General features: G+C 42.9%; 1 protein-coding gene and 1 long non-coding RNA gene across 2 annotated transcripts in view; one reads left to right on the top strand and one right to left on the bottom strand.

Annotated features, from left to right (window-relative positions):
* RUNDC3B (RUN domain containing 3B) overlaps positions 1 to 22,394 on the top strand; it is a 187,780-nt gene that overhangs the window by 55,794 nt on the left and 109,592 nt on the right. The window contains 1 exon segment of the mRNA XM_008169647.3: positions 17,737 to 17,870. Within this exon segment, the coding sequence (XP_008167869.2) occupies positions 17,737 to 17,870 (134 nt within the window).
* LOC135981932 (uncharacterized) overlaps positions 1 to 22,394 on the bottom strand; it is a 75,988-nt gene that overhangs the window by 26,589 nt on the left and 27,005 nt on the right. The gene's annotated exons all lie outside the window — the stretch shown is intronic.

Genomic DNA, 22,394 nt, shown 5'->3' on the forward strand with positions numbered 1-22,394 from the left:
GGGCTAGATGAGGACTGACAGTAGCCAAGACTGAGGCGAAGTGGAGGTAGTGGGTGGGGGTTCCCGTGGGAGTGGGAGACCCAGAGCTGTGAGGGGTTACTGCCAGGGGGCAGCACCCCAGACAACAGGGCACTGGGTCCAGGAGGGACACGGGGGCCAAGCGGTAGCGGGACACTGGCCTGCAGAGGGTGCTCCAGAGGCTGGATGAGCTAATTCCCAGAGACAACCAGCAGGAGGTGCCGCATGATTAAAGACAAACAAAATAATCACATTTATTAATGGTGATTATTTTCTTTAAAGAATAAATACAAACAGCAAACAATGTTTTGTACTTGCAGTTTCTTCTGTATATCTCTGTGGAGAGCTTTCAGTAGAATACTCCTTTGACAGCCTTGGCTCTCCTTTGGGGGTTGGGGGGGGAAACTCATCTCTAGGTAAGTTAAGATCAAAGTATATTCTTTCCAAAGTCAGTAGTGAGTCCTGTCTCAGTAGATCATAAATTCTTTTAGTTCTCTATAGATGGGGAAAGGAGTTTTGTTTTAAAGGTTGGTGAATCCTATTTGGTTTAAAAACTGTTTGTTTATAAATGGGGAGAGTTAAGTAATCTTAACTAAATCCTGTGAAATGCAAGAGTTTTTAACTCCGTTACCTAAAAGAAGCTCTTCAAGGTATGGTCTGAGACAAACAAATCAATGACTATTAAGGATCTTAAGTTCCAATTAAATCCCCCTATTTCTGTTTACCAAGATTAACCATGAATCTTCTCAAGCAATACATTATCTAAACAATCTGGTGTTTAACAAGAGAAGCTGTTAATACTTTAAATGATAATAGTATTTCAATATCCCATTAAAATTATTACAAGAACGATTTAAATTTAATCTCTTGGCTGAGCTTTTGCAAACTCCCCCTCACCAATGATGATTAAGTATTGCAGAGGTAGTGCTGGGCTGTAATGGAGCTTCCTTTTGATGCTGTATGATGACTGCTTTTTTGTTTTAGCTGCCTTGTTGCTGCTGCTGTTTGCTTGCATTTAGAGATGAGACTGAGGGCTGGTCTACACTACCACTTAAGTCAATGTAACTTGCGTCACTCAGGGGGGGTGAGAACAACACCCCCCGAGTGATGTAAGTTACATCGACTTATAGCATGGTGTGGACACCATTTTGTCGGTGGGAGAGCGTCTCTCGTCAACATAGCTTCCGCCTCTTGTGGAGGTAGAATAATTATGCTGACGGGAGAGTGCTCTTCAGTCGGCAAAGCATGTCTTCACTAGATGTAGCATGGTAGTATAGATTTACTCTAAAATGAGCAGATTGAGTTGAGCTGAGTGCTGCTGTTTGTTAGAGAGAGGAAGACTGATTTTTTTTTCTTTCTATATTTCTACTGAAAGAGGAAGGCGTGCCTCTTTCAGGGGTTTGGCTAAGTTCTAGTATTGGCTGTGGTCACCCTTTCATTGGCTCAACACTTTTGTGAGATTGTCATAGTAGTATATTTGGCTCATGAATATGCAGTCTGCTAATGCATATGCAGCAGGGTTCTAATTGCTTTTGTCTTTGTGGCAGGAAACTCTCAGTTAAAACTAACTTTAAAGTATCTTTTGTTCAGTCCATTTTCTGATCTATCACTGTAGTTCCATCATAGAGTTTAAGGCCAGGAGGGCCCACCAGATCATCTAGTCTGACCTTTTGTATATCCTAGCCAACACCACCCAGCTACCCACAAACTAAATTTGGTGTAATTTCAGTTATTAGAACCCTCTGGAGACACTGTATCTAAGGGCTTGTCTACATTTAGTTTGCACTCAAATGACCTCTGTCCACATCACAGAAAGGCTTAAAGTGTACTAACTAGCTAGTTAAAACCTATTCTGTACTCCACTTTGAAAGTATATTAAGTTCATTGCTTACTGAGTTAGTGCGGATTAATGTTCATGTGCACTCCTTTCATTTGCACTAGCTTGTCAGTTCACTAACTGCTATGCCACATAGGTTGCATGATGACAGGACTGACCTGTCTGTTTACATGTGTGCTCTCTTCTGCACCGGGGTCATGTAGAGTAGATTTCACCTCCGTATTTAGATGCTGGCACAAAGCCAGGTTCAGTCCATTTGGAGTCTCATACCTCCATGTTCTAGCAGTACTATTAGCAGTGCAATTGCTAGCATTATATAATGCTTTGTGCAGCTGCATGGAGCTGTCTGGGGGGTCATTGATCTCATCACTGGGGACATGCAAATGAGGAGGCAGCCCTTTCCAAAAAACACTGGAATAAAGACGTGTATGTATGTAGCCATCTGAGCAGGTGGCTAAGAAGGATCACTGCTGGGACCCTATTCAGTGCTGCAATAAGAGCAAGGAGCTGAAAAGTGATTACAAGAAAACGAGAGACAAAGAGGGTCTCTAGCAGTGCTCCTGTTCCTCCTATTAAGAGGAACTGGACAGTATTTTCTCCCGGGATGCCACCACCAAACCTCAGTTTAGTAGACAGCACTGAAGGCACCAAAGATGACCTGGATTTGGATGAGGAGATTTCCCTGCCAGACAGCCTGGATCTCTTTGTTTCAAAAGAATCTGAACTAGCTCCAGAGAGCACTTACGGGGATACCCAGCCTGACAGTCCTGAGGAGGGTACCTAGGTTAGTAAGTGTCTTTCCTTTTGTACACTAATTTAATCTAGCAGTTTTGGAGCTAGGAGCCTTTCCAAGCCCTTGCTTCTCCTCCCTTGTCCCTCCACCTGTGTGCTGAAAATGTGACTGTGATGGGAGAATTCAGCTCTAAAACACGTTGCTGCCCCAAGAATAGAGCGTTTACTGCCCTTGACCAGGCCAGCATCAATCCCCAGTCCTGACCCGCTTCCCAGCCAATCTCTGTAGCCTTCCTGTTCCCCTGCTCACATGCTCAGAATGATGGCCGCTGTGTGCCATGGGCTCCCCCTGCTCCAGCATGGTTTGTACAGTGAATATATCTGTTGAAACATGTAATGTAGGACAAAAAGTAGTTTGATTCACAGTTTGATATGTTCTATGCATGAAGTTACAATGTATTCTAGGAGGTGTATGTCCCATGATCATATCTCATAGCCATGAAGATTCACATTTTTCTGAGCACTTTGTGCATGACTTCAGGGAGATTAAGCAGAATTTAAGGCAAAAAAAGTACTCTGGGGTGGACATTGTATGGTACAGCAGCCTTATCATTCATGCCAGCATAGATCATGATGCCCTTCCACTCCTGAAACACTTTTGGAGGACCATCCTGGTGAATATCATCACTGCTATCTTTCTGGTCTGTCCTTAGCCTTTTTGAATAAGTCCATCTTCTGCTTCTTAGCATACAAATCAGCGTAACATCCTCCAAAGTAATCACTGCCTAAAGAGGCTTAAAGGCAATCACTATACAGCTCTTATTTCACTGCCACCATTCCCCAATCCATTGCTCAATATTTCCCTGACACCCACTGCCCCTGGATACCAGACCCTGCAAAGCTGGGATAACCACCCAGCTCTGAAAGTATCCCATAATTTACACAAGGTTCATTATAATAGGGTTCCTAGGCACAGAGGAAAAAAAGGTGAAAAACAACCTATGATCACTGATGTCTCCCAAGACAGGGAAGAAGCTCAGGGGATGGTGTTCCAAAAGAGTGGGGAAAATTTATCATTGCTGTCATGGAAACTGAACTTTATAAGAACAAGAGCTATTTGTTAAAATTCATATCTTCCACAGCTCCTGCATCTGAAATTCCAAGACCTTCCAGGACAGGCCCCTTATCTACATCTGAGCAGTTTGCCAATCTCCATGGAATAAAATGCAGGACAAGGGAAGGAATGTTTACAGATCTTCTCATAGACTCTCAGAAAAGATCTGAAAGCACGGAGTACTGGAAGGATCTTTCACTGTAGAAAAAGGATTGGCAGCTGAGAAGAGACACATGCCAACAGAGCCTCACAATGACCCACAAGATCATTGACCTTAACTGGGACACTATATTGAAATGGATGGATATTCAGATACAGAATGCTCTGCTGAAGAGATTGCTGCTACACGCGCCTACCCAGTACAGCAAGCTCAAGCAGGACAACATCCCAGTTATGTACTCTAATGTCTGGACAACACTAGTTACTGGAACCAACAGCACTCCTCTGGACATGCTTGTAACCAGAGGCCATTCTCTTCCCAAAGGCCACCCCTTCCCAGGACACACCCAAGAATCATCCTACTGGGTCAGACCAATAAATCATCCATCTAGCCCAGTATCCTGTCTTCTGACAGTGGCCAGTGCCAGATGCTCCAGATGCTTTAGAGGCAATTTATCGAATGACCCATCCCCTGTCATCCAGTCCCAGCTTCTGGCAGTCATGGGGTTGCATCGGGGGAGGTACCGGAAGATTAGAAAAAGGCAATTTTAGTGCCCATCTTTTTTAAAAAAGGGAGGAAGGAAGAATTTGGGGAACTACAGACTGGTCAGCCTCACCTCAGTCCCTGGAAAAGTCATGGAGCAGGTGCTCAAGGAAACCATACTGAAGCATGTGGAAGAGAGGAAGATGATCAGGAACAGTCAACATAGATTCACCAAGGGCAAGTCATGCCTGACCAACCTGATTGCCTTCTATGATGAGATAACTGGCTCTGTGGATATGGGGAAAGCAGTGGATGTGATATAACTTGACTTTAGCAAAGCTTTTTATACGGTCTCCCACAGTATTCTTGCCAGCAAGTTAAAGTATGGATTGGATGAATGGACTATATAAGGTGAACAGAAAGCTGGCTAGATTGTCCAGCTCAACGGGTAGTGATCAACGGCTCGATGTCTAGTTGGCAGCTGGTATCAAGTGGAGTGACCCAGGGGTCGGTCCTGGGGCCGGTTTTGTTCAACATCTTTATTAATGATCTAGATGATGGGATAGATTGCATCCTCAGCAAGTTTGTGGATGACACTAAGCTGGGGGGAGAGGTAGATACACTGGAGGGTAGGGATAGGGTCCAGAGTGACCTAGACAAATTGGAGGATTGGGCCAAAAGAAATCTGAGGTTTAAGTGTAGAGTCCTGCACTTAAGACGGAAGAATCCCATGCACTGCTACAGGCTGGGGACCGAGTGTCTAAGCAGCAGTTCTGCAGAAAAGGATCTGTGGATTACAGTGGATGAGCAGCTGGATATGAGTCAACAGTGTGCCCTTGTTGCCAAGAAGGCTAACAGCATATTGGGCGGCATTAGTAGGAGCATTGCCAGCAGATCAAGGGAAGTTATTATTGTGCTCTATTCAGCACTGGTGAGGCCACATCTGGAGTATTGCATCCAGTTTTGGGCCCCCCCACTACAGAAAGCATGTGGACAAATTGGAGAGAGTCCAGCGGAGGGCAAGAAAAATGATCAGGGGGATGGGGCACATGACTTATGAGGAGAGGCTGAGGGAACTGGGCTTATTTAGTCTGCAGAAGAGAAGAGTGAGGGGGGATTTGATAGCAGCCTTCAACTACCTGAAGAGGGGTTCCAAAGAGGATGGAGCTTGTCTGTTCTCAGTGGTGACAGATGACAGACCAAGGAGCAATACTCTCAAGTTACAGTGGGGGAGGTCGAGGTTGGATATTAGGAAAAACTATTTCATTAGGAGGGTGTGTATGGGGAGATTTTGGCAAACCAGTAAAATGCCAAAGTGAAAGTAAAACCATTATGGCTTATTGCTAAAACCAGCCAATTCAGCAGGCTGTAAAGTGGCCATGCAGCTTGACCAAGGCGGGTGGGGAGGGGTTTTTGGGTGCCACAGAAAGGGCAGCTTGACCCTGTGTCCTTCCTGATAAGAATTGTGTTGAAGTTGCTGATACATGCATTTTAGAAGAGCAGGATGTGCCCCAGGAATGTCTGTTGGGGGCTCAAGGCTGCAACCTCTGGAAAAACCCACACCTGGTTAATCAATAATCAGAAGGAACCTCTTGCTTGACCGTTGAAACTGCTTACTTAACAAGTTTTCTTTAAGGGAGATGTCATTCTATTACTAATGTATAAATAAGGGGGAAAAATTTGAGGTAGTTAGACTCTTTTGGACTCTCCTTCTGGATACATCTTGCGGTCCCCACCGGCAGACGGAAGATTTGGCCACCGGAAGCCTGCCACTGTGTCACTCGAGAGCCACACTCAGCTTTGGTAATTATCAAGGGTTGGGGGTGTTTTATTAACCTGCTGTGGATATGTGTAAGTGCTTGAGACTAAGTAAAGTTTATCTTTAAGTGAAAGCACTCTTGTGTTGTCCTGTTTGTGCCAGCCATCTATCGGTTGGATGGCCGTGTCTTCCCTGATTTATTTCCTGACACCACCTCGCACAGAGTAAAAGTTACCAAGAGCTTTGGGTTGAAAGAACCCTGGGTAACAGGTGGTGAAGCATTGTAATGGATTACCTAGGGAGGTGGTGGAATCTCCATCCTTGGAGGTTTTTAAGTCCTGGCTTGACAAACCCCTGGCTGGGATGATTTAATTAGTATCGATCCTGCTTTGAGCAGGGGGTTGGACTAGATGACCTCCTGAGGTCTCTTCCAACCCTAATCTTCTATGATTCTATGTGGGCTAATAACCACTGATGGACCTTGTGACCCGATGTGCCTAGGACCGTCCTCACTGGAAATGCCAAGGTCAGGGCAGGCTGCAAAAGGGAGAGCAGATATTCCCAAGTCTTGTGGGTAACACTGAAATTAATCTCCCCAACCAGTCACAAACTGTGCTTTTGATCCCCACACTGGTTATCAAGAATCCAAAAAAAGAAGAGTGAGGGGAAAAAAAGAGAAAAGAAACCACACAGCCACTTTATTGCATTCCAGTTCTCTGGCTCCTAATAAGCACCTAAGTCCAGTGCAGTGAGAAGTTATTTAAAAAACTCTGTTCACAGATGATAAACGTTTTTTCTGACCCCAAAGGGTCCGCCACATTACCAGGTCCTTATACATTTGGATCTTACCCAAAATACCACACTGCCAGCCAATCCTTTAGTGCCTAAAACTAACGGTTCATTATAAAGAAAAAACAAGAAGAGGGATGTTAAATGGTAAAGCAACCACATACTGTGATACAGCATGGCCAGAGGGCAGCAGGAGAGGGTTAGAAGGGAGCCTTATTCCCTGTAGAGGGAAGAAAGTTTGCTATAGATTAATTAGAGCACCTGAAGTCTGTCACCTGATTAAAAAAAAAACCCTGCTTCAATCAGACGGGGAAGGAGTTGGAACAGAGAGGATTGGTGTTGGAGCAGAGAGCAGTTTGGAGGGAAGCAGAGGGAAGTTTGGAGAAGTGCTGCAGTGGGCTAAGAAGACCAAGACCCGAGGTAAAGGGACACCTGGCTTGTGCAGAGGGAGGGCAGGAAGCCCCCACAAGCTGAAGGGCAGGAGAGGGAAGTAGCCCAGGGGAAGGAACCACTAGTTCAAGTGGTTTACCGCTATCCTTAGGGCCCCTGGGCTGGGACCTGGAGTAGAGGGCAGGCCCGGGTCCCTCCCTCTCCACTCCCCTCCTCTAGGACACTAGTGGGGCAGTTAATATCCCAGGGGCAAGAAATGGCGCCCTGAACCCCCTCCCCCCAAGAAGAGAAAGTGCGAGACCCATCATAGTAGTGCCGGCAATTTGCCACAACACAAAGACTTCAAAGTCCATATATCCGGTTCTTAGCAGTATTGGTGAGTGTGTTGGCTTGAAAGTCCCTCTGGAACACATCCACAGCTAGGATGGGTCACTTAGTCCTTTGTTCAGAGCTTGTTTGTAGAACAGTTACTTCAAAGGCAAGAAGCAGGACTGAAGACAAAATGGAGAAGATGCAGCTGTCTTTTATAGTCTTTTTTTGCCATACAACTTGTATTTCCTTTGTTCCAAACAAGCTGCACAGCCCATGACCTGGAAGCCTTAGAGTTGTGTTCCTTGCATGCCTTGCTGAGTCATAAGGTGTATCTCTTGCCTTTTCTCAATTGGTCAGTTGTATAGCTGATGTCTCTTGATGGGCCATCAAGCAGGCTAAGTAGTGCTGATGCCAATCTATTGGGAGTGTCAGCCAGATGCACAGCACAAGTTTGGAACTACAAACATACCATACATATAACTTACAATATAAAGTGATACAAACACACAAACAAGATTATCATACTTGGCAAATTGTAACATTTTTGCTGCTACCTTACACAGCATATCTGCACAACTCATCGCAGTTTTACAATATTGGTATTCATAATATCCTAAAGTGTCCCCCAGTTTCCATATAGTGTCACAGACCTATCCTCCATGAACTTATCCAATACTTTTTTTGAACCCACTTATACTTTTGGCCTTCACAATGTCCCCTGACAACAAGTTCCACATGCTGACCATACATTGTATGAAGATGTACTTTCTTCTGTTCGTTTTAAATTTGCTCCCTATTGATTTAATTGCGTGACCCATGGTTCTTGTGTTATGTGATGGGGTAAATAACACTTTCCTATTCACTTTCTCCACACCATTCATGATTTTATAGACCTCTATCATGTCCCCGCCTTAGTAGTCTCTTCATATGGAGGCTGTTTAATATCCCTAATCATTTTTGTTGCCCTTCTCTGTATCTTTTCCAATACTAATATATCTTTTTTGAGCTGGGGCAACCAGAACTACATGCAGTATTCAAGGTGTGGGCATACCAGGGACTTATATAGTGGCATTAAGATATTATCTATCCCTTTCCTCATGGTTCCCAACATTCTCTCAGTTTTTTCAGTTGCCACTGCACATTGAGCGGGTGTTTTCAGATAACTTGTCCATGATGACTCCAACACCTTTCTTGATGCTAATTTAGAACCCATAATTGTATATGTATAGTTGGGATTATGTTTTCCAAAGTGCATTACTTTGCATTTATCAACATTGAATTTCATCTGCCAAATTGTTGCCCAGTCACCCATTTTTCTGAGACCCTTTTGTAGCTCTTTGCAGTCTGCTTGTGACATAACTATCTTGAGTAGTTTTGTATCATCTGCAAATTTTGCCACCTCACCGTTTACCCCTTTTTCCAGATCATTTACGGTATAGGAATCCTCAGGTGTAGGAATCTCCCTTACATCCTTGCAACAGACGGATTATAAAAATTAATTTGGCTTCTCCACAATGACCTTGTCTTCCTGAGTGCTACTTTAGCACCTCAATCATCCGGTGGCCTCACTGATTTTGGCAGGCTTCCTGCTTCTGATGTACTTACAAACTAACAGCAATTTTTTTAAATTTTTTGCTATTTGCTCTTCAAATTCTTTTTTGGGCTGCCTAATTATACTTTTACACTTGATTTCCAGAGTTTATGCTCCTTTCTATTTTTCTCACTAGGATTTGATTTCCAATTTTTAAAATGTCTTTTTTGTCCGGTTTTTTACTCTGTTGTTTAGCCATGGTGGCATTTTTTTATTCTCCTTATGGTGTTTTTTTTATTTGGGGATATACATATAGTTTGAGCTTCTATTATGGGTTTTTAAATACGTTTTCATACACTTATTTCACCCTTGTGACTGTTCCTTTTAATGTCTGTTTAACTAGCCGCCTCCTTTTTTTTTGTATGGTTCCCTTTTTGAAGTTGAATGGTGCTGTGGTGAGTCTTTGGAATTTCCCCCTCCCCTCCCAAGATGTTAAATTTAATTATATTATGGTTGCTATTACTGATCAATTCAGCTATATTCACCTGTTGGACCAGATTCTGTGTGCCATTTAAAGCTGAATCAAGAATTGCCTCTCCCTTTGTGGGTTCCAGGACTGACGGCTCCAAGAAGTAGTCATTTCACGTGTCTAGAAATTTTATCTCTGCATTCCATCCTGAGGTGACATATTCTCAGTCAATATGTGGATAGTGGAAATCCTTCATTATTGCTGGCTTTTTTTTTTTTCTTTTTCATTTTATAGCCTCTCTAATCTCCTTGAGCGTTTCACAATAATCATTCTCATTCTGGGCAGGTGATTGAAAGTATATTCCTACTGCTTTACTCTTATTAGTCAAGCATGGAATTTCTGTGTGTAGAGATTCTGTGGTACAGTTTGATTCATTTAAGATGTTTACTACATTTGACTCCATGCTTTCTTTCATGTATAGTGCCACTACTCCACCAGCACGATCCACTCTGTCATTCCTATCTCTTTTGTACCTTGGTATTGCCATGTCCCATTGATTATCATCATCCCACCAAGTTTCTGTGATGCTTTATTATATCAATATCCTCAATTAATCCCAGGCACCCGAGTTCACCCATCTTAGTATTTAGACATCTAGTATACAAGCACTTCTAAAATTTTGTCAATATTTTGCCTTCATGAGATGTACTGTAGTTGAATGGGACTCTTTCTCTGACTGTTTTTCTTCAGTTCCACCTGTATTTTATCAATTTCTATCCTCTTTTTTTACTAGGATATAGAGTATCCCATTTAATAAATCCTCTCCTAAGTGATGTGTTTATCTGAACTGTGTGCTCCTCTGCACTTGTCTGCTTTCTCCCAATGCTTAGTTTAAAAACATCTCTACAACCTTTTTAATTTTACATGCCAGCAATCTGGTTCCATTTTGGTTTAGGTGGAGTCCATCCTTAGAGGCCTGCAAATCCATGTATATCTGCAGACTATTTTTGAGGATAGTGGATTGGATCTAGATACAACTGCGTAGAGCTCTGCTCCCCGTCAGGGCCTGGCCTGCAGCGTCTGGCTTGGGGAGCACAGCACGCTTGGGGCTGTTTGTGGCTGGGGCTGGTGGCAGGTCGGAGTCAGGGCTGTCCAGCACCCGCTCGCCGCAACTCTTCCTGTCCAGCAGCTCAGGCCCCTCAGGCAGCACCAGCATCCCCACCATATTGCGGCCCGCCACCTCGTGGGCAGCTGGGCCTGCCCCCAGGGATTGGAGTGGGCTGGGCCCTGGCACCCCACTCCTCCAGCCCTCTGTGTGATGCAACATGCACTGCTGCTGCCATGTGCTGTTGCTCAGGAGCCCCCAGGAGCAGCACATGATGCAACATCCCTTCCTCTCAGCCTACCCCTCTGTACCATCCCTTCTCCTCAAGACCCCGCCCCCACACTGCCCTTTTACCCCTAGTCCCCACCCTCACACTACCTCTTCCCTGCAAGACCCCACCCTCCCCCTCACTCCTTCCCATCTCCGTTACTAGCCCTTGTAAGATGGCTTGCTGCTGCTGGTGCTGATGCAGATACAGGTAAAAGACGGCTAGTGTATCGTGGGTCAGATTGTGGGTTGATCCTGTCAGATGCGGATCCACATTTTTGTACCCAGGCAGGGCTCTATCCATCCTTTTTGTACAGGCTCCTCCTTTTCCAAACAACTCCTCAGTTTCTAATAAATCTAGATCTCTCCTCTGAACATCATTGTCTCATCCATGCATTGAGACCCTGCGGTTCTTCCTGGGTAATGGACCCTGTATGTGGAACTGGAAGCATTTCAGAGAATGCTACCATGGAGGTCCTGGACTTTAATCTCTTACCTACCAGCTTAAAATTGGCCTCCAGGACCTGTCTCCTACCTTTTCCCTATGTCAGTGGTATCTACTTGTCACATGACTACCAGCTGCTCCCCAGCACTGGACATAAATCTGTCCTAGATGTCTCAAGAGGGCCACAAATTTCAAACCCAGCAGGCAGTTCACCGTGTGGTTCTCCTGGTCATCACGAACACAACTATCTATATTTTTAATAATCGACTCCCCCACTACTATTTTGTCTCTTTCTAGTAACAGGGATCACCTGCTCTGGTGGCGTATCCTTAGTGCGATAGGATGATGACATCATCTGGAAGGAGGATCGCAACTATGGGTTCATTTCTCTCCACTTCAGCTTGATGTTCTCGTTCTCTGAGATTTTTATCCTCCTCAACAGTACAGAGGCTGTTAGATGGTGGGAGGGACAGCTTTACTGTGTCCTGGAAAGTCTTGTCTGTGTATTTCTGTCTCCCTTAACTCCTCCATTTCAACTATTGTGCTCTGAAGAGCTTGTACTCTATCTCTGAAGGCCATGATCTGTTTGCATTGAGTGCGCACACAAGGCAGGTAATCATACGTGTTGCATTCAATGTAATAAAGTGGATAGTCCCCACTCTGCTGCTCGACTTCTGCCTGCATTATTTTTACTCTTGTAGCGGTTTATTTTTTGTTTGTTTGTTTATGTGAGGTTTGTTGTTGTGTGTTTGTTTTTTGTGGGTGATGGTGGTGGGAGAATTATTGGCCTAACTTTTTAGAGAATGTTCATTAGGTTGAACTGGCTTCCATGCTCTCCCGTTTGCTCCTCCTGTTTGCTAGCTTCTCTGGTTACTTGGGAGCTGGCTTTTAAAATCCCTGTTCTCCCTGAGTTAGCCTTGCCCCCTTGTCAAGGGATCCTAAAGGGATTAGGGTTCAAAGGATGGCAGGCTAGAGCCTCATTAGGAAGCTCTCAGCCTTGCCTAGCAGGCCGCACACAGTGCCCTAAACAGATCACACTATAAACTTCAACCAAGCAGGCACACGGCAAGCAAAGAAGCTCACAACAACAAACCAACTAGCAGACAACACACTCCCTCTAAGGGTTACATAGTTGTTTCTCCTTTACTGTGAGAACTCTGTGGCAAGACTCTGTTTGCTGCTCCTGTTTGTTAGCTGGGCACAGGGCACAAAGAACAGCAAGTTTTAGGAGGCCTACTTTGAACCCTTCAGCCCTCCCCAAGCCTTTCTCCCATGGCATTCCAAAAGCCCGGTGGCCAGCCATCAATGCCATGCAGCAGCCCTCATCCACCACAGGGTCCTGTGGCCAGCCCCGAAGGCAAAGTGACCAAGACGACAGCACATCTACACATGGCTGTGAACATTACTGCTGCAATGTGTATGTGCATTTTGTGATTGGACTCTTAAGATTGCGCTTTACTGTTCTTGAGCTTCTATTGTTTTTTTGTTAGTGAAATTGCACACTTCTATTGACAAAGTTTTAATTTGCACTATTTCTCAAATATCTTTTAGTTCAAGGGTGACTACAGTTTAATAAAAGCACATCCCATACTTTATGTATGTTGTAATTCCAACAAGAGACAACGCAAATCACTTAAAAATTAAAAAAAAATTATTATGCAGTGTATACCAGTACATTAAACAGTTTGAGTACACTGGCTATTCTACATAGAAGCACAAGGCAGCCTCTAGTCTTGTCATTAGCGAGTACCACCTCCCCTGCAAGTGGCCAAAGGCACACTCAACTTTAATCCTGCAACTACTGCGGTGTTAGTTAAAAAGTTCCTTTCTACTATCCAAATGTCCTGCGTGGCTGGGACAAACCTGAGTGGTGTGGCAACCCCGTGCACAGGGAACTGGAGCCCAGGATCTGGTCTAAGAGTAGGAGAATTATGGGATTCCTTCACAGAAAATGTAAGGGCATGAGGCTTAGTGCCTCAGAGGGGTGCACTCAAAATAATTGGGGGTGGAGAGGAGTCAAAGGTGCAGTTAGCTCTGTAAGCATGACAGGTTGTAGGGTTTGAAGCCAGAACCTGCAGATCCACGGCACATACCTCTTCCACTAGAGTTAAGAGTTGCTGATAGCAGAAACAGGCTGTTGTCCTCTATGCAGACAAGCCTCAAGTGGGCTACACAACTATTTGTAAGACAACTGTTGAATACAGGATGTCTGGTTTTCTCGGTTCTCTCTCTGGTTCTGGGAGAAGACTATGGTCTGGTAGTTAGAGTAGTGGTTACAGGCAGTATCATCAAGCACATTGCTGTGGTATATTCATTCTGAATGCCATTGTGACAAAGTGGGTGATACTTGTGTCCTCTAACCTTAGAGACCTGGGTATGATCCCCCGCTGTGCCTGAAATGACCTCATGAAGCGTGTTACCTTATTAGTAAAATGGTCCCAATGATGCTTACCTCCCTCCTAGGATAGAAATATGAGGCCTGACTTGTTAATGGATGTAAAATGCACATGAATATTACAGTTAGTCAGTAGAAGAGATAAGAGCAGAAATCAGTCTCCTGGCTTCCAGCCCATCTCATGAGGAATATCTCATTATGAGCGAGATTTTACTTGAGATGTAGGCAGGCATGAGAGGGATGCCACATGGATGAGTGTAATGTGAGAAGCATGATACTTGGCAGTTCTGGCTGTGAAGGTCTTTAAGGCTTCATGTGAGGGGGTATACTGGGCCTCTATGGTTCTAGGGCAGGGGTAGGCAACCTATGGCATGCGTGCCGAAGGCAGCATGCGAGCTGATTTGCAGTGGCACTCACACTGCCCGGGTCCTGGCCACCAGTCTGGGGGGCTCTGCATTTTAATTTAATTTTAAATGAAGCTTCTTAAACATTTTAAAAACCTTACTTACTTTACATACAACAATAGTTTAGTTATGTATTATAAACTTATAGAAAGAGACCTTCTAAAAACATTAAAATGTATTACTGGCACGCAAAACCTTAAATTAGAGTGAATAAATGAAGACTCAGCACATCACTTTTGAAAGGTTGCCGACCTCTGTTCTAGGGTGAACCAATTCTGGCCTGAGCTTGTCCTTGTTAATTTCTTAACTAACTATCAGGAGATGTATAATCTACTGACATTCCCTAAGAATGGGCACAAAAGCTAGGGAGCTGGTCTAAGAATTCTGGCCTAAAAAGTTCAGAATGTGGGATATTTTAGACAGTTTTTTTTTTCCCCCTCCGTTTGTTGCAGTTAGACTGGGGCATCTTTCAGGTAGTCTGAAGCCTTGGCTAACGAGGTTCTTGGTGTTCCTCTGAGGTATATTTTACTCCTGGGGGGGATTCTGCACCAAAACATTCAAAATTCTGCATACTTTATTTGTCAAAATAATGCAGTGTAATCATGGCAGTTTCAATTGTTTTGGTAATTTAAACTACAATATAGAAAAAAGTCATAACTATTCAGCATTTCCTAAACACATGAAAGTTAAGTTACAAACACTTGGTAACTAATACCCTGCATTCCAGTTATAATCTTGGATTTTCATTTAAATTACATTACAGAAGACCAAACAGCTCTTCTCCTCTTTCTCCCCCGCCCCCCACCCCCAAAAAAATAGAATGTCATTTTAAATTGCTCAGACTTTCACACATGAAAGTCATACAGTTTTGCTAATCATTGGCCTGGAGCTTGCCGGCTACTTTGGGAAGTGCTTGGTTCTGATTGTCCTGACATTTTGACTGTTTGGTAAGTGTTTTATTTGCCCTCAGTCTTTTTCCCCATTTCAAAAAAAAAAAATCAGAGAATTAGAAGTATACTTTGACAGTCAGGAAAAAAAATCTAAAAATAATGATTCCTCACCAAAGGAAACATGATCTTTAAACAATAGGGAATCTTTTGACATTTTGGAAGGTATTTCAGACACAATTCTAGCAAATTCTAAAGGAAGGGAGAATGAATGAATGAAACAGGCTGGCCAAGATTATTTTTCATAGGCAAAGTTTTTTTTCAAGCTCTGTTCTGGTATTGTGAATGAAGCCCATCTGGATTCTTTTAAAATCTCCCAGAAACTTCTTGACTGCCATCATCTATCAGCCTGGATTAAAAACAGATTATTTCCACATTCTTTTGGTAACTATTTCAGTCTGTCATTAGCCGGTTAAATCTCCTGGTATCCACTGTGCATCTTATATTTATATATTTCCTCTTTTTGTGGAAACAATTAGCTTCTTTGGGGATAAAAATCCTCACTGGTTCTGTTAAATAATAGAAGAAACTGAAAATCTATAAGTTTCTGGTACATTGGAAATCCTTGTGATTGCTGTCCCTTTTGAATGGAAGGATTGAGATACTATACCTGCTTCTCCCTATATATATATATATATATATATATATACATACACAAAAGTCTTTCTTCAGATTTTTAACTCCCTACATGAATTCATGTGGCAAGGTCAGGAGGTGAGGTGGCAAGTCACTTAGCAAATGCCCTCTGGAAATTAGGCTTGAGCGTTCTAGAGCTGGGGCAGAGCCTCAGCTGATGTAAATTGTCATAGTTGCATTTGTAGGTACGACAGTTTACAAGAGAGGAGGTTCTGCCACCTGATTTCACTCACTCTGGCATTTTAAGCATATGAGGTGGTTCAATTTTAAGGAACACGTAAGACTGATATTTGAGGTTTTAACTTTTTAAAGAGATTATATTTTAAAGGGGAAAGAAGCAAAGATCTTTTATTTCTTAAGTTTTAATTTCTAGGTATTTGTTTTCTTTTTTTATCTAGATTTGAGCTTTGTATGGAGAAACTGCATATCTATCGTTATGATTAGTCATCAGATAGCACATTACACAGTTTTTTTTTTTAATTTTAATTCTTTGCGTGTGAGTGTAACCCACACATCTCCAGGGTGTGGTGTTCTGTCCACACTAGTGGCACCAAGACCACTTAGAGAGAGACAGAGTTAAATGGGTCTGCTCTACAGGCTTAGCTAACAGCCAGTTGGCTTTTTGCTCATGCGGTAGAGACTCATGCACTAAGCTCCAGAGGTCCCAGGTTCAATCCCACCCGCTGATGAGCGGGGTCTGTTGGTGTTACACAAGCACTATTCAGTCTTGGAAGAAACGCTGTGTTTGTTTTGTGGTGATTGTTTTGGGGGAGCTATTGCGAGCAACAGGAGAGTTTGCTCTTTGCCTTAATCACGCTAATCAATTGGGCAAACCATGCAAGGGTGGTTTTTTTTTTTTTTGGCTAAGATTTCTTAAAGGGAATTTGCTACATGCTGTTTTACCACCTGTATTCAAGGACTGGTGGGTTTATATACTGCAAGTAAAACAAGTTGCAATAAGAAAATACTTAACTTCACATCAGTGATTGCTCCTCCAATGGGAAGCCAACTGCCAGGGCCCCAAAATCTGCTACTGGTTGGCATAGGGCTGGGGTTCTCAAGCTTTTTGGCAGCATGATGCCACTTTAATGAAGACTTTCCTGCTGGGACCCCAGACAGCATACAAGTTGTGATTTTGAAGAACAGCATGGCATCCTTACACTGCATGCAAGGTCACGGTGTGCAATGTGAGAAGTCACGCTGAATGGAGGATGCCATTTTTCTCTACAAAATGGCTTCCTACACACAGTGTAGGACCCTGTACATATGGTGCATGTGAGGATATGCTGTGTGAAGGATGGCATCCTGCATGCATAGTGATCTCACACTCACTGTACGTGCAAGGTCATGCTGTACATAGCAAAATGGTGCCCTCTGCCCTCTGGTGATGGGGTCACTACCCGCAGTTTGGGAACTGCTGGCATAGGAGCAATGGTATAGAACAAATGGGAATAAATTTAAAATTGCTGTAAAGCATAACTTTATGGAACAGGTTCTCATTCTGTCTTTGATTCTTTTTATTCATGAAGTGTATATGGCCCTATCTAGTAAAAAACCATTGTCACTATCAGCACTTGAGTTTTTAGCTGTTTTTGAACCCTGCCTTTGAGTTTGTGAAGTACACTGGGACCCTGATTACAATTTAGAGCTCTGGGTGGTATGGCAATATAATACTTTAAAAAAAAATAAACGAAGACAAAACTAAACCTAAACTGGTTTCAAAGCAAGGTAAGCTGCACCAGTGCAAGTCACTTTCCATGCAAGTGCAGCACATTTACACTAGGGACTTCCATTGGTGCAGTTCCTCTGGTGCAGCTATACTAGTGCAATAACAGTGGTAACAAAGCTCGAGGTGTATCCAAAATATTGGCTATGTGTCCTCGTTGTTTCTAACAATCCATATTCTTTACCTACAATTTTGTGTCTCCTGTCTTCTGATTAAGGTCAGATCACCTGGTTTGGCTATGAAAGCCCTCGTAGCTTCTGGGACTATATCCGAGTAGCTTGCCGTAAGGTTTCACACAATTGCATCTGCAGCATTGAGAATATGGAGAATGTCAGTTCTTCTAGAGCAAAGGTAAGAAATAAAACATCAAGGTGGCTGCAAATTACATAATTTATTGTATGTATATCTTAATCTTTATTTTTGTTCCCAACAGGAAAATATAAATGGTTAAGTTTATCCTGTAAAATACTTCAGTTTTTTTTTTAAATAACTATTTATTTGGGAAGTTTTACAAATCATTGCCATGTAAATAGCAGAAACAGATTGATAATCATTACAACAGTGAGCTTATTTTTTTTGTTTAGAGAAAAATAATGTAGGAATATAAATCTCATCAAATCTTCCTATTTAACAGAGTGTTTATTGTATAACAGTTTGAGCCTGTTCACACCATCCAAAACATATTGTTTCTCATGATTTTATTAAATTGAGTGAAACTACTGACTCTACTCATATTTATCAAATCAGGCATGTCTATCAAATATTAATATTTAAAAAAAAACATGCTGATTTTTTTTCTATAGGTTAATGTACTTTGTCTGAGTCCTGAATAAATGGTACCCAAATATCAAAGTATCTTTGTCCTCTTTAATTTTTCAGTAACATCCTCCCATTTATTTTGGAACCATTCTTCTCGTTTTGAGCTATTTTTCTTTTTCCAGTGAAAGGCTATTAGAATATGAGAGATTAATTCTTCATTTCTTTATGACTGTTTCTTCTAGGAAGCCCCACGAGGATTACCAAGGGTAATAAATATACAATAATTGATAATGTTTGGTTATGAAGTGCATCCCAATAATCTCTGGACTTGTCCACTCCATGTGCATAAAATCTCTTCTTTTCACCACAATTTCTCCAACATTTATCCTCATTCAATTTTTATACATAAATAAAATAATTTTCAATCTGACTGTCATATTATTGAAACAGTATTTTAAAGAAATTTTCTTTTATCATGCTACACGCTGAGGTTGCAGGTCCTGTTTCGCAGATCAAAACACATTCTTCTGGGGGTAATTTGTCTGTACAAATCCTTCTTCCTCTGTGCCATGGGGACATTTCTTTGTTGGGAAAGTTGTCTGCAAAGTTTGACAATGTTTTCTCCCCTAATCGACCAGAAGCCAACATTTCTATTAAAGTTAGTTTCTGTATAAAAACCACTCTTCTAGAAAGTGGAGAAATAATATCTAACTTGAAAGTGCCTTAGGAGAGTGGGCTAGTCTGACACACACTGGTTGGAGCCACTGTGTTATCTCTCTGCCACAGTAAGATTGAGCTTTGTTGGAGATTAGATTGTGTGTGTCAGCTCCCAGCCACCCCAGAGTATCTTCTCAACCAGCAAACTCCTTGAGACTCTACCAATCTTAGCCTTACCTAGCAGGTAACAATCAATGAACTCAGCCACTGAGCACCTTAGAGTTGTCTCTCTTCAATGTACAGACCCTATCACTTTGCATTCACTGAAGATATTTGCTGCTCTTTTAAAGAGTTAGGGCATTACAGATTAGTAACTTAATTGGGGTAATGCACCCTTCCCTTCAAGCACAACACTGAGTTGGTTTGTAGGAAAAATAGAACAAGTTTATTAACAAAAGGATATAGGTTAAGTGATACCAAGTATAAGAAATAAAAACATAAAGGGTTGCAAGCAAACAAAAGTGAAAATACACTTCTAAGACTGAAACCATTAGTGAGTTACAGTCTTTGCCTAAGCAGGTTTATCACCTGTATCAATTCCAGAGACTTGGTTGAATGACCCAACATTCTGTGATTTCAAGAGCTCTGACCCCTTGAATCCCCCAAGTAATGGATAACCTTGGGGTTCTTTCCTTTTTCTTTTTATAGTCCAGTAAACCTTTTGAAATGTATTATTTAAAAAGTAATCCCTAGACCAAGCTTCTCTCTCCTACTGGGGTGCAGGCACCATCCTGTCTTCCCAAAGGTCATTAACTCTCCTTCAAGATGCAGGAAGACTTCCAGGGAGTAGTCTCCATCCCCTGTTGAGTTTAAGATCTTCTGTTTCCCACTCTGTAGGTTGATGGCTTTGTTACCTCTTATGTAAATAGATCTTCATTGTCTCTGTCTGATCTGGCTGGTCAGACAAGGAAATACACATTCCTTTGTATAGGGCAGATTGGGATTTTGCGTTGTTTGCCAAACACATTTTAAGAACCTAATTCTAGCTCATTGGCCAATGCTTAAAAAAAAAAAAAGACATACCTACTAATTCTTCTTCCAATGATGCACACGTCAATTCCCTGTCAGGTATATGTGTGCGCCCAGTGCACTGGAGTCGGAGACTTTTTCCCTTACCTGTTGGGGCAGCGCATGCACCCTGTGCTGCCTGGCGCGGCTGCACAATTGTATAAAGGGAAGAACCACCCCCCAATCTCCCTCATTTCCTTCTTACCACCCATGACTGTTGTTGGAGTCCTCCTGTTCTTCTTTTTGTTGTTGGAGTGTTCTTCCTTGCTCCTGCAAGTTTTTCCTTGTTCGTAATGTTGTGTATATAGTTGATACTCATTTAATATCCGAGGGGTAGCCATGTTAGACTGTATCCACAAAACAATGAGGAATCCAGTGGCACCTTAAAGACTAACAGATTTATTTGGGCAAAACCACTTCTTCAGAAGCATGGAGTGAAACTTACAGATACAAGCATAAATATACTGGCCTATGAAGAGAAGGAAGTTACCTTACAAGTGGAGAACCAGTGATGACCAGGCCAATTCAGTCAGGGTGGATGTGGTCCACTCCCAATAATTGAGGAGGAGGTGTTAATACCAAGAGAGGGAAAATTGTTTTTGTAGTGAGCCAGCCACTCCCAGTCCCTATTCAAGACAAAATTAATGGTGTTAAGTTGGCAAATGAATTGTAGCTCTGCAGTTTCTCTTTGAAATCTGTTTTTGAAGTTTTTGTTGTCCAAGGATGGCTACTTTTCAATCTCCCTGGACGTTCAATACCAGATTGAAGTGTTCTCCTACTGGCTTTTGTATGTTACCAGTCCTGATGTCTGATTTATGTCCATTTATTCTTTTACATAGAAACTGTCTGGTTTGGCCAATGTACATGGCAGAGGGGCATTGCTGGCACATGATGGCATATCACATTAGTAGATGTGCAGGTGAACAAGCCCCTGATGGTGTGGCTGGTGTAGTTGGGTACTATGATGGTGTCGCTAGAGTAGATATGGGGACGGAGAAGGCAAAGGGGTTTGATACTGGGATTGGTTCCTGGGTTAGTGTTTCTGTGGTGTGGTATGTAGTTGCTGGTGAGTATTTGCTTCAGGTTGGGGGGGCTATCTGTAAGCGAGGATTGGCCTGTGGGGGATCGTTTTCCAGGATAGGTTGTAGATTGTTGATGATGCGCTGGAGAGGTTTTAGCTGGGGGCTCTGTGATGTCCAGTGGTGTTCTGTTATTTTCCTTGTTGTGCCAGTCCTGTAGTAGGTGACTTCTGAGTACCCGTCTCGCTCTGTCAATCTGTTTCCTCACTTCCCCAGGTGTGTATTGTAGTTTTAAGAATGCTTGATAGAGATCTTGTAGATGTTTGTCTCTGTCTGAGTGATTGGAGCAAATGCGGTTGTATCTTAGGGCTTGGTTGTAGAAAATGGATCGTGTGATGTCTTGGATGGAAGCTGGAGGCATGTAGGTAAGTATAGCGGTCAGTAGGTTTTCAGTATAGGATGGTGTTTATATGACCATTACTTATTTGCACAGTAGTGTCCAGGAAGTGAATCTCTTGTGTGGACTGGTCCAGGCTGAGGTTGATGGTGGGTGGAAATTGTTGAAATCCAGGTGGAATTCTTTGAGGGCCTCTTTCCCATGGGTCCATATGATGATGTCATCAATGTAGCGTAAGTAGAGGAGGGGCGCTAGGGGACGAGAGTCGAGGAAGCATTGTTATAAGTCAGCCATAAAAATGTTGGCATACTGTGGGGCTATGCAGGTACCCATAGCAGTGCCACTGACTTGAAGGTATAAGTTGTCCCCAAATCTGAAATGGTTGTGGGTGAGGACAAAGACACAAAACTCAGCCACCAGGTGTGCCATGGCCTCATCAGGGATAATGTTTCTGACAGCGTGTAGTCTATCCTTGTGTGGAATATTGGTGTAAAGAGCTTCTACATCCATGGTGGCCAGGATGGTGTTTTCAGGAAGATCACCAATGCATTGTAGTTTCCTCAGGATGTCGGTGGTGTCTCGAAGATAGCTAGGAGTGCCCGTAGTGTAGGGTCTGAGGAGAGAGTCCAAATAGCCAGATAATCCTGCTGTAAGAGTGCCAATGCTTGAGATGATGCGGCGTCTAGGATTTCCAGGTTTATGGATGTTGGGTAACAGAATATCCCTGGTCAGAGCTCTAGGGGTGTGTCTGTGTAGATTTGTTCCTGTGCTGTAGCAGGGAGTTTCTTGAACAGATGGTGTAGTTTCTTTTAGTACTTCTCAGTGGGATTGGAGGATAGGGCCTGTATAAAGTAGTATTGGAGAGTTGTCTGGCAGCCTCCTGTTTATAATCCCACCTGTTCATGATGACTATAGCACCTCCTTTGTCAGCCCTTTTGATTATAATGTCAGACTTGTTTCTGAGGTTGTGGATGG

Source organism: Chrysemys picta, chromosome 2, assembly GCF_011386835.1.
Source record: "Chrysemys picta bellii isolate R12L10 chromosome 2, ASM1138683v2, whole genome shotgun sequence".
In the NCBI taxonomy this organism is placed as follows: Eukaryota; Metazoa; Chordata; order Testudines; family Emydidae; genus Chrysemys; species Chrysemys picta.